Source organism: Leucoraja erinacea, chromosome 27 (genome assembly GCF_028641065.1).
Source record: "Leucoraja erinacea ecotype New England chromosome 27, Leri_hhj_1, whole genome shotgun sequence".
Taxonomy (NCBI): domain Eukaryota; kingdom Metazoa; phylum Chordata; class Chondrichthyes; order Rajiformes; family Rajidae; genus Leucoraja; species Leucoraja erinaceus.
Genome location: NC_073403.1, coordinates 9,764,992 through 9,777,496, shown reverse-complemented (window position 1 = coordinate 9,777,496; position 12,505 = coordinate 9,764,992). Strand labels below are relative to the sequence as shown.

General features: G+C 38.1%; 1 protein-coding gene across 1 annotated transcript in view; it reads left to right on the top strand.

Annotated features, from left to right (window-relative positions):
* The window catches only part of dnajc7 (DnaJ (Hsp40) homolog, subfamily C, member 7), a 41,397-nt gene that overhangs the window by 16,411 nt on the left and 12,481 nt on the right, over window positions 1-12,505 (top strand). The window contains exons 2-7 of the mRNA XM_055657000.1: window positions 3,974-4,062; window positions 6,017-6,141; window positions 7,964-8,077; window positions 9,497-9,571; window positions 10,365-10,483; window positions 11,855-12,008. Coding sequence (XP_055512975.1) covers window positions 3,974-4,062; window positions 6,017-6,141; window positions 7,964-8,077; window positions 9,497-9,571; window positions 10,365-10,483; window positions 11,855-12,008 — 676 coding nt within the window. The remainder of the gene's footprint in view (window positions 1-3,973; window positions 4,063-6,016; window positions 6,142-7,963; window positions 8,078-9,496; window positions 9,572-10,364; window positions 10,484-11,854; window positions 12,009-12,505) is intronic.

Below are 12,505 nucleotides of genomic sequence, written 5' to 3'. Positions count from 1 at the left end.
GACGTTTCGTGTCGAGACTCTTCTTCAGTCTGAAAAGAAGGTTCTTGACCCGAAATGTCACCCATTGCTTCTCTCCAGAGATGCTACCGGTCCCGCTGAGTTACTCCAGCATTTGGTGTCTATCTTCAATTTTCTTGGCCCCGCTCTGGGAGTAGAAGTGGTGGCGGATCCGGACCGCAACGGCCGTGAGCCCCAGGCCGAGTTCGACGATCATTTACCTGCTTCTGCTGCTGTTGAAGGTGAGACGTCGCGTCGCGCCAGGCTCTTGGGCCTGTCCCACTTTGGCCATCAGTTCCGCGACAGGTCGTTGGCGCACGAAGATTTTGTTCACTACAAAAATTTTGGAGCCCCGTGCACAATTACATACCCCTCGGCGCTTCTAATCGGGACCGGCCCCGCGCGGCCTATACGATGCCCGTGCGCCTCAACGCGACCACGAGGTCGCGTAATTTGCGTGCCAGGGACACGTAAGTGGGACAGGCCCTTTACTCCTAACTCTCTATCTCATTGGTTATTCTATTATTGTACATTTACCATTCTGCTTTTTGCACTTACGATTATATTTAGTGCTGTATTTTTCTTACTGTATTCTGTTTACTCTGCTGGTTTCATGCGAACAAAGACTTTCATCGCGCCCTGGTATATAAGCCAATAAACTAATCTACATCTAATCTGATATAATTAACTGGAGTTTAGATAATCATTAGGGAATAAGTGAGCAGATCTTTGCTGATTGATTTGGAAGGAATGAAGTAACTGAGAAGATGGTGTTGATTGAAAGATAAGTCAGGACATCACAGAAGCTCGGACACTCTTCTTTGCAAGTACCATTGGATCTTTCACATGCTTGCTCAGTGCTGTGCTGAAATATCAGCCTAGATTAGACTTGGATTTGAACTTGCAACTTTCTGACCACGAAGCCAAACCAGGCATTCGATTCATTTCCGACCGTATGTGGAGAGATTCCTGGACTAACTACATGGACATTCAGCCGTAGTTAATAAAAAATGGCCATCAATTTGAGAGAGTGGTTGAGTTTGGGTAGCTATGAAGCACTTTAGAGTGGGAGATTTAATCACAACTACTTAAATGTGTGTATTGCTTTAAATGGACGCCCCAAAGATATTAGAAATAGAAATGGATGAGATTAATAACCAAAAGTACTCACGAGATATATAATGTAAAGGTTGCAACAATGGCTTCTATTGATGGAGTTCTAGGTGATACCATTTTTGGTTAATTTCGAGCAAATTGGTTCGAGAGCAATTCTTCTTGGTTCCAGGTGTGTCTGCTGCCCTATCGTTACTCTGCAATTCTGAGCCATGATGCAACACACCTGGCATTGAATGGCCTGGTACCATGTGGCAGCATAATTGTGAATCTCTTGTGCCAAAGATATCCTTTAAATATTGATGCTGCTGCTGATTCCTGGGAGATTAACATCTTTATTTCAGTGCTATTAACCACAAAAGACCCAGATGTCAGCAGTTAATATGCTCGTAAAGTAAAAATGACTTTTAATCTGCATTCAACGAAGTCAGAATCTATTCTGGGTTTTTGCTGTTGACATATGAGATAGGTTGTCTGTTCCCCTCTACTAAATGCTATTTTTAATGAGGGCAAAGATCTCGCAAGAAGTAGTATTTTAATTTGTAAAGCAATCAAATAAAAGTTTTAGCTGCTGATGGATTCCTTGGAAAGTAATAACATTATATTGCTACTGAGTTATAATCAAATGTGGCACTAAAAGGTTACCCACACCGATCAAATCAAATTCGCCTGAAGCATTGTCTCTGGATTTAACCAGCATAAATTATTTCTTCGAATGTATTCTATCCATGTCATCATTAATTGCAGGAAGACAAAAATGCTGGTGAAACTCAGCAGGTGAGGCAGCATCTATGGAGCGAAGGAAATAGGCAACGTTTCGAACCGAAACCCATGCAGTTTTGGCGAACAAATTGACTTAAAGGCCAATTGTTTGTTCTTAATGTCTGTGATTAAAATGAAGGTGGTGTTTTGGGTTTTTTTTTTCAGGCAAACCCATATTTAAAAACAAATATAACATTACTAGAAGGAGTCGTTTTTTTATGATTTATACGTTTAGCGTATCATTTTACCATCTACCAATCCATTTGGGAGTCTGGAAATGCGGGGATGGCTTCTAAGATTACTGTTTCTATGTATAGATGGAGCTCTTTGGTATGTCATACACTTGTCAAGGACATACATGTACTGTGGTATTTATTTATGTTACTTCAGCCAGACATCTTGATTTCCTTGCAACTAAGGCGACATTACAAAATTCTTTTAGGAACATTTCTCTTTACAATTTCCCATCATTATTCATTATTTCTCATAATTATTTGCCTCAACGTGTCCTGGAAAAAATACCTCTTGCTTATTTATCATTATGGTCATTATTTTTCTCGAATTGCTTTCCCCTCAACAAAGAATTTGCTGGAAATGGGAGTCACATTTTAAAATGGCTATGCAACAATTCACAAACTTTGCTCATGATGTCACTTGAAATATCTTTTGCTTTCAGTGCTAACTTATTCGCCACATATTGGCTCGTTCCCAGCTATTTTAATTCCAATTAGATTTTCAACTTTTATTTTTCTTTCCACCTCAACTTTGACTACGAGACATTTCCATCCTGACTTTTTCGGAAATAGGGAGACAGGGTGAGCAGTTAAGGACTGAAATCTCCTGCCGTTCCTCCTTTTCATCTTGGCATTTTGGTCAAGAATGTAAATGTCAACCATATTATCAGAGTGCACAATTAGGACTGACAGGTTCCTTTCTCAAACACCATTGTCCAACCATATTGAAGTTACATAATTCAAAGGTGCAAATATGTCATTGATATCTTTCATGTCCCATGTTATGAATGACTTGTCCAGCGGGAATTCAACTCTACGCAAACACATTTTTTAAAAGCATTTTTCAAGCTGGTTTTAAAAATAACAAAATGGTTCATGATATTCATTAATGACTGGATACAGTACATATTCCATTAGTTTAATTACGGGTAGTGTAATGGGCCTGTCCCACTTAGGCAACTGCAGGAGACTATGCAGGTGGTTGCCGGGGAGTCTCCTTCATGGTCGTGAATAGTTCCCGCATTGTAGGCACTAGTCGCAGCCTCATTATGGTTGCAGCAAATTTTACAACATGTGGAAAAATTAGCGGCGACTAGAATGAAGTCGTCATGGAGACTAGCGACAATTCTCATGCCGTAGGTGGATCGCCAGGAGGTTGAAGGTTCTCATAGGTTGTAGCCGATGCTGATCGGTGTATTTCATTGGGGAAATAAAAACATAAGCAGTAGTTTTCAGAACCAAGGATAACCGACCGGTAATGTTAAATGTCCACCGAGCTTCACAGCCGTGTATCTCTGGCTTCTTAAAGGTTGTCTCCACTCCTTCTCCCCCTCTCTCCCCCCCCCCTTTTAAAGGAATTACAGTACACTGTGCTTTAGATGTCTTAATTACAGCGCCAACCTTCCTGTTCATCGCGGTATCACCTTGGCTTTGCACCGTATGAATTTCACTCGGAAAGTGCACCCCCGCTTGCCCTGTTCCCTGCCTGCATAACGGGCTGGTGAAGGAAGCGATGTGTGTGTGTTCCACTCTGACAGTCGCCTTTCCAGTTGCCGTTTTTTTAGGCGACGGTCGGCAACATGACTGTCGCCTGAAAAATCGCCTAAGTGGGACAGGCCCATAAGGGTGATTATTCAATGAAATTAAAGAATTCTAGCATGTTTATATAGAGAGCTATAATATGAGTTACTGTAGAAAATGGCCATTTCTAACCCACAGAGAAATCAGTTTATGAACAGTTCTCGAGCGAAACACTTATGTAAACCAGAAAATTCCTTACTGCATTTGATTTTACTGTGTTTTGTTTTAGAGCAATTGAAAGGCAATAATTGAATGCATAAAATAATAGCTGTCTTTTAATTTTGCAGAGAAGCTGAATTATTTAAAGAGCAAGGAAATTCATTTTACGCAAAGAAGGACTACAACGAAGCATATAATTATTATACAAAAGCAATAGGTAAGGATATGGCCTAAGCCATTATTTGATGTCCCTGCAGTGATTTAAGAGGAACTTGCAGACTTTAAATGGATGCAGCAGTTCTCTGATAAAGCGGGTCTTCAATTAGACCAATTTACTGCTGTTGTTCTCTGGAGTATTTCGTTTCAGCCGTCATTTGTAAATTTCTAATTAACTGCTGCAATTAAAAGGTCACCTCTTTGCTTTTATAAATGTTCTATATATGATAGATTTTTTATATTTTTCGACTATTTTTGGTTGCTGCAGTATAGAACTCCAATTTTGTAATAATCTGAATGAAAAGAAGCTGATACGGGAAAACACTGTATACAAAAATGAATTTCACTGTACAAATTCACATGTGACAATGACACTGGCCCTTGAGCAATACTTTAAAACCCATTCAAAAATGATCAAAACCTAGAAACAGTGGTTACATCTATTTTTTACGTTGATCCAAACTCAACAAAAAAGTAATTTATCTTAACTTAATTGGCAAAGAAGGTGTCACACACAAATTGAGGAAGAATTTGCCAAAAGAGTTTGTTAAACCCAGGCAAATTGAAACGTCATTTGCAATATTGTTAAATAGCTTTAGCAATTATAAGGCTCGAATGGACTCAGATTCCCTGGACCACTTATTTCATCATTACTCATGGAAGAAAATGCATGAAAGTTCGAAAAGGCTAGGATCAGACATGACTCTGGTGCCTCTCTTGGTTAAATTCCCTATATTCATTGTTAAGAATGCAACCATGAAGAATGGCCTCAAATGCGAGGTAGCAGAGAATTGAGGACCTGATCCAGACATAAAACAAATGGAATGAAAGAAGAAAATGTGAGAAAAATATTGTAATTTTTTTAATTTAGAACATAGAACTGTACAGCCCCTTTCACCTTAAAGTTATGCCCTTTATTATTTGATTTCTCCATCCTCGGGGGAAAAGGTTCTGACTGTCTACCCTATCTATGCCTCTCATAATTTTATATATTTCTCAACATGTTAAATCCAGTGTATGTTACTATTATAGCTCCTTATAGCTCCTAGGTAGGATTGAACTGTATGGTGCATTGATGTGAAACATTTGTCTTCAGGTTAATGTTACAAACATAATGTATTAATGGCCATTCTTCAGTAATATTTTATGTAAAGTGGATTATTTGTTGTTCCCCAATACTACACTACAAAAACAAAATCATCAGCATTGTACTTTACCATCAGCTGCCATTCACCCACCCATCCTCCAAGTATGGGAAATGCATCTGTTTTTAAGAACAGAGTAACTTAAGGGTGACAGGTAAAAATGTGAACTAAGCTGATGTTTAGCACGTGTTTAATTTCAGTATTACTGTTTTGTAGGAGTATATAAATTCTATAGAGATAGTGTTTTGCTTTAGTTAATACGGAGAGGTGCCTGACATTTTTTCACAGCATTGATTAGTAGGTAATATTTTGTAAATTAAGGTGTCGAGGTTTTAAACATGTTCATGGGTCTTGTGCCTGATAGTTTGCTGTCAATTATTTTAATCCATTCGTCAGATATGGGTATCACAAGCAAGACCATCATTTATTATCCTACTTCAGTTGCCCTTGAACTGAGTTGATTGTTCTGTTATTTAAAAGGAATCATTCGCATTTCTATGCATTTGGCCACTGGTTATTTAATTGCTTCAATTTGATAGTTTCATTATTATTATTACTGATACTAGCTCTTTACTGCAGAATTAAGTTAACAAAACTTAAAGTACCCTACCCCCCCAAAACTGCATTGTGAGATTGTGTCCGTAGATCAGCAACTTCAGTTGTAAACCTTCCCCCTCTACCACCCCAGAACCACTTTTAAAGATTTCTATGAAATGAGTGAAAGTTAAATGGTGGTCTTCATACAAAGCATTTGTTTTGGAATTTATTCCACGCCTCTAACTTATTTTCCATGTTCTTTTACTTTCCCAGATATCTGCCCTAAAAGTGCCAGTTACTATGGCAACCGAGCAGCTACACTTATGATGATGGGTAAGCTCCGGGAGGCCCTTGAAGATGCACAGCAGGCTGTGAGACTTGATGAAACTTTTGTGAGGGTATGTCATAGATGATCAGTATGAAACCAAGAGAAGGGAGGCAGCGAAACCCTTTTTTTCTTCCAAATAACATAAAATACTTCCCTCAAATTGGTCACATTGCATGTATTGTTTCAATTAGCAAATAAAGAAATCCATTGTCTTAAAATATGCTTGGTTTTGGACAACCCAAAAATATGTGTGATGGATGAAAGCATTTGCATTCACTCAAATCAGATCATTGTGAATTGTTTGACTTTTGGAATGTGCTGATTTATTTCCTTAAAACGTGATGATTATTTTTGAGGACATTGGAGGGCACATCTGTTAAAACCTTTATGAGTAGCCTCCAGTTTAATTTTTGATACAGATTTTAAGTTAGAGCCTAAACATTGGGATCCATCTTGGTTTTATTAAATTTGCACATGTTTGTTTTGAACTGTGAATTAATGAGGATATTTTTACCGGAAACTAACAATGCTGTTACTACACTTGTTAATTATAACCCTGTGAAAAAGCTCAAGAAAATGACACAATTTTCTTGAAGCCTTATCTGCCTTAAAGTGTATATATTACAGAATCAGCAACAAAACCTGTATCAATGGAAATGGTTAGTCATAGAGTGATACAGTGTGGAAACAAGCCCAACTTGCCAACACCGGCCAACATGTCCCGGCTACCCTAGTCTCACCTGCCTGCGCTTGGTCCATATCCGTCCAAACCTGTCCTATCATTGTACCTGTCTAACTGTTTCCTAAACGTTGGGATAGTCCCAGCCTCAACGACCTCATCTCGCAGCTTGTTCCATACACTCATCTCCCTGGGGTACAAATTTTGTGATGCATACCACCACTCATCCCAGTGCTAAATCCAAGCTTAGTAATGCTTGTCCATTGCCCAATAAAACTCAAAATGGTAACATTCAAGTTTAATAACAAAATGTCTGTGTTACTGGAGTAGCAATCAGACTTCTTGACTGTTGTTCCAATCCCACAATGGTGCTAGGGAATTTAAAACTGAATAATCTAATGATTTTTTTTTTTAAAAGATTGCATCCAGATCGACAGGAACAGAAATCGGCCATTCTTGCAAACTCCAGCCTCTATTTAACACTAGGCCCAGCAATGTAGTTACTGATTCAGGCCAATTGGGGATGTATAGTAAATGTTGTAATTACCAACAACATCCTCATTGTGTGAGGGAGTAAATTAACCAAAAAAAGCCCTAAATGTGCATGGATTTGCAACCATCAATATTTGGACACAGTGGATGTGGAGAGGATGTTTCCACTTGTGGGAGAGTCTAGGACTAATGGCCATAGCCTCAGAATTAAAGGATGTACTTTTAGGAAGATGACGAGGAATTTCTTTAGTCAGATGGTGGTGAATCTGTGGAATTCTTTGTCACAGAAGGCTGTGGAGGCAAAATCAGTGGATATATTTAAGGCCGAAATAGATAGATTCTTGATTAGTATGGGTCCGGTTTTGTCCGATGTTATGGGGAGAAGACGAGAATAGGGTTAGGAGAGAGAGATAGATCAGTCATGATAGAATGGCGGAGTAGACTTGATGGGCTGAATGGCCTAATTCTTCTATCACATGATCTTATGAAAACTCCAATTTACTCTCAATGAAGTTACTCTATTATTTCTTATCAGTTTATGCCATTACCTCTCCATGGGTTCCTGATGGACCAACAAATCTATTGTACATTTAGTTTTGGAATCTGTTGGAAATAGGGGAGAGGGGAGATCCTTCAAAAAAGACTATACCGCAGGGGGCTGTTCTTCATGTTGCAGATTTTTCAAACATAGTTAAGTAGGAGAGTTATGTTTTAATTTTAGGGTCACCTGCGAGAGGGGAAATGTCATCTTTCCTTGGGAAATGCCATGGCTGCCGGCCGGTGTTTTCAAAAAGTTTTGGAACTGGAATGTGACAACAGTCAGGCAGTCACTGAGGTAAGGAGCACATCTCTTCTAATGTTGCTTTAGGTTGATCTGCAACTCTGTGACATTATATTCTTACTTGTTTTTGTTTTAAGACTACTGCTTGCAATTACTGTGACTTTGATACTTTGATGTTAATGAAAGTTTAATTTTGTGTAACTATACTTCATTGATGATTTTTCTCCGAAGAGAAAAGAAGCAAGTTAACCCATAAACTGTTGCGGCATGAGATCTAGAAAAAGAACACTTCATTCTAGATGCACGCTTAAAGAATCAATCGTGTAACAACCTTGTAAATTAAATTGAGAACCAAAATGTACATTGGATGTCATCATATGTAAAGAACTAAATCCCGCGCTTCCATGGAATTAGACCCCACGCAGGCGTTTAATGTCATAGAGGACTTTAAGGGGATGGCAGTGGAAAGAAGGGAATGGAGCTTGTTGCTGGAGGTTATCCCGGTTGATATTGGGGAGAAATACCATTTGGTATCATGCACAAATAAAGCACATGATGGAATAAAAGAAGTCTTCCACTGAAGGTAGAATAGAATTGTATTAATACCTGCAATCTCTGATGAATTGTGCTACCAGTAAACTGTTAGTCTTGGGTCAAATTAAAATGGGTCTGTAACAATAAAAGTCAGCAGTAAAGTAAAAAGGGACAACTTTTCATAAGCTCAATTAAAAAGATGGTCTGGTGCTGAATCTGAAGCAGAAATTGCGTTACCGTAAAAAAACGACCAGGGACTCGTGTAGTTTGAGGAACTTCATTTTAATTTTTGTAGACGACGTAATTTGCAGTTTAATTGCTATTAAAACAGATTTTTTTAATGAGAACATAGGATTGTAAATAGAACTGTATAGCAGAGGACATGCCCTTCAGCCCACAAAGTCTGTGCTGAACATGTCAGGTTAAACTAATCTCCCCTGCCTGCACTTGATCCCTTCATTACCTTTATATCCATCTGCCTGTTTAAAAGCCTCGTAAATGTCAAGGGATGAGCGTCAGCAAGTTGGGCTGAAGGGCCTTTTCCCCCATGCTGTGTGTCTTTATGAGGGCTGATTGTTTTGAAGCAGGTAGAGACCATTCCAATGAATATGAGGAGATCGATGTCAACCAAAAGGAATCAAGGGAAAATAAAATGAAAGGGGAAGTTATGGGCATAATTGAAAGAATGCTTTAATGTCGACAAATGTTTTCTGTTCCTTGTGTGCAGTCCTTCTCTCACATGTACCCATACATGCTCTGGCCTATTATTGATGCACACAAAATATCTGTATGTGACTATCTGGTGGCACACAGGATGTTTTTGCCTAATGTTGTATGGTAGAGCTAACCTATTCTGAACAAAGGTTTAATGTTTAGCTTTATTTGAGAAGGATAACATTGTACTCGATCTTCAATTTAGATATCCTGTTCTTTCTCTAGTTGAAGAGTGCAGAAGCAGTATTGGAGTATGAAAGAATAGCTGAAATTGACTTTGAAAAAGGTGATTTCAGAAAGGTAATCATGATTTCATAAATATATAAGAAATTAATGAAACATTAAGTTTTAACAACTTGGGATTTACAAGTGTTTTGGAATGTTACAATACCTGAATGTTACAATTCATCAAGGAATCTGGAAATGTATGAAAATTTGAACATCTTTTGCTGATGGCTTTGCAGGTTGATATCAAAAAATTTCCATTCCACCATTGCTGCTCTTGATTTTCAGCTACTTAGCCTTTTAAATACTTTCTTCCCCAAGCTCTGCCAAAATAATATGCAATAAGCCTGACTTTTAGTCATTTAGCAATGCATTTTTGTATCTGGTTTTTATCAATGCTTTTTAGTATAACCTGTCACAAAGCTGCACCCAATCTTTATTTAGTCAGAAGTTTGTCCTCGGTCGATGTGCCAAGCACTCAATATAGCAATGTCAGCACGTTGTGCAATATCTGACCCCATCAGTGTCACTCGAATCAAATTTCTGAACCAACACGCAATTCGCAGCCACTACTGTATTCTAGATTTGACACGTGCAACCAAAGATAAATTTCCAGTCCAACGCCTTGCCATCAAAACAGTCTTATTTATGCAAACCTGTTTTAATCTCTGAAAGATTCACTTCAATCCGCTATGCATTTAATGTCTTTTTCTCTAACATATTCAATTACAATCAATTTATCCTGTCTTATTTAATGAAAGATTAAATACATGTTTTTCTTCATCTTCAATCTTCAATTCTGATTAAGTTAAATAGCTAATTGATTAGTGTCCTATGTCACATCTTTCTCTTTGACTTCTTGTTTCAGGTTGTATTTTGTATGGATCGTGCCCTTGAGTTTGCTCCTGGCTGTCACCGCTTCAAAATCCTTAAAGCCGAATGTTTGGCATTACTTGGTCGCTATCCTGATGCCCAATCAGTCGCAAGGTAGATATTCATCATTTTTGAGTACCATAATTTTTGTGAATGTACATTTTGCACTTTTTAAAAAAACGTTTTCATATTCCACATGGGATGTTAGTTTTGGCAACTAAATCACCTTGCATTTTGAGAACTTAGATGGCATTGGGCAATTCCAAGTCAGTTATACCCCTTTAGGTTGTAGAGTAACATTTATTTTTCTTGCCCTCCATCGACTTCACTCTCTAACGAACAAAACATACTGCACCAATGTGGCCTGTTTCTTTACCCACACCCTCTACCAACTGCTAGACACTGATTTGTACATTAAATTCATCTACAGGGGAATTAAACGAGATGGTCAAATCAATAGATGTGATCAATGTAGTAAATATGACATGTTTTTTTTTACATCATAATAGTTGATAGCACAAACAAAATGCTGCAGATGCTAGAGATTTGAAATGAGACACAATGCTAGGTAAATGCAGTATGCCAAGCAGTATCAATGGAGAGAAACAGAGTTTATGTTTCAGACATAAATCTTTCAACTGAGATGTCATCATTATCAGGCTTTGTTGTAATGTCTTCTACTTTGAAGTAATGTAAGAGTCTGAAGAAGGGTCTTGACCCGAAACATCACCTATTCCTTTTCTCCAGAGATGCCTCCTGACCCTCTGAGTTACTCCAGCTTTTTGTGTCTATCTTCAGTTTAAACCAGCATCTGCAGTTTCTTATTACTCATATAATGCCTTCTACTTTAAAGCAGCCTGCAAATATACATGGTGATCTAACATGAGCAAAGAATGGCTGAGGTATCAATCCCCATGGAACCGAATTAATCTGTATTGTTAATGGTAGAGGAAATAAAATGATCAGCTAGCTGTACTTTTAACAGAATAATGTATTAGCTTTGCTTGGAACATTGTCCCATCTGTTGATAGTTAAACAGTTACTTTTACCTGGAAACATGCTGCATAGAAATCTAATCTATTTTTCGGCTTGTCTTGTCTCTTAAAAGCAGTTATCTAATTGATAACCCCTCTGTGTCCTTTACAATCATCCTGCAATATTTTACTTTTTGAGTATTTGTCCAAATCTCTTCACCGAATTAATATTGAATTTGCCACTACAAATTCTGATCTTTAACAGCTCATTAAAAGCAAACAAAACATTTTTTCGCCAAATTACTCTGAATCTGTGCCCTCAGCTTACTGACACTTTTTTCCGATACACACTGTTTCTGCACATCTGTACTATCAAAAACCCTCTTTTTTTCTTATTAACACTTCTGTCAGATACTCTCTAGCCTCCTATGTGGTGTCAGTGACCACAGCATCCTCATTTTGCCTGCATAACAGAGGCATTAGCAATGATTTCTCTTTGTTTTTGTTTCAGTGATATTTTGCGCATGGATTCAACTAACGCTGATGCTTTGTACGTGCGGGGACTTTGCCTTTACTATGAGGACTGTATTGAAAAGGCTGTGCAATTTTTTGTCCATGCTTTAAAAATGGCACCTGATCACGAAAAGGCTCGACTTGCATGCAGGGTAGGTACTGATGTCACTTTTGCCAGGCCTGGAGGCAAAAGGTTGATAGTGTTTTTTTGTAAACCAGATTTTTAAATCTACTGATATTTGTGACATATTGAAGTGTTCGAAGTGATGCGAGTTCTTTTCAGCGTCAGTCATGGGAATGATAGGAGACATGTGCCAGACTGGATTCCATTGTCATGGGCAATGCTTTCCCTTGTTATTGTGAACCTTGGGTCAAAGATCAGTGCCAAGGTTTGAAGGAGAGGGCAGAGACTGGGATAAATGAAGTAACAGTCTTCAAAGACAAACAGAAACTTACGGTGTTTCTTGATTTTTGTTTTGCCTGCCAGATGATTGCATTTGGCTACATCAGTTCTGAAACAACAAAGCTAGATGAAATCTTCTAAAAAAAAATCTGGAATAGTTTGACAAACTGAATTGCAAATTGTTTTAATTTTTCAACTATTTTTATAATGGTTGAATTTTGCAGGTCTGATATTATTATTAAGTAA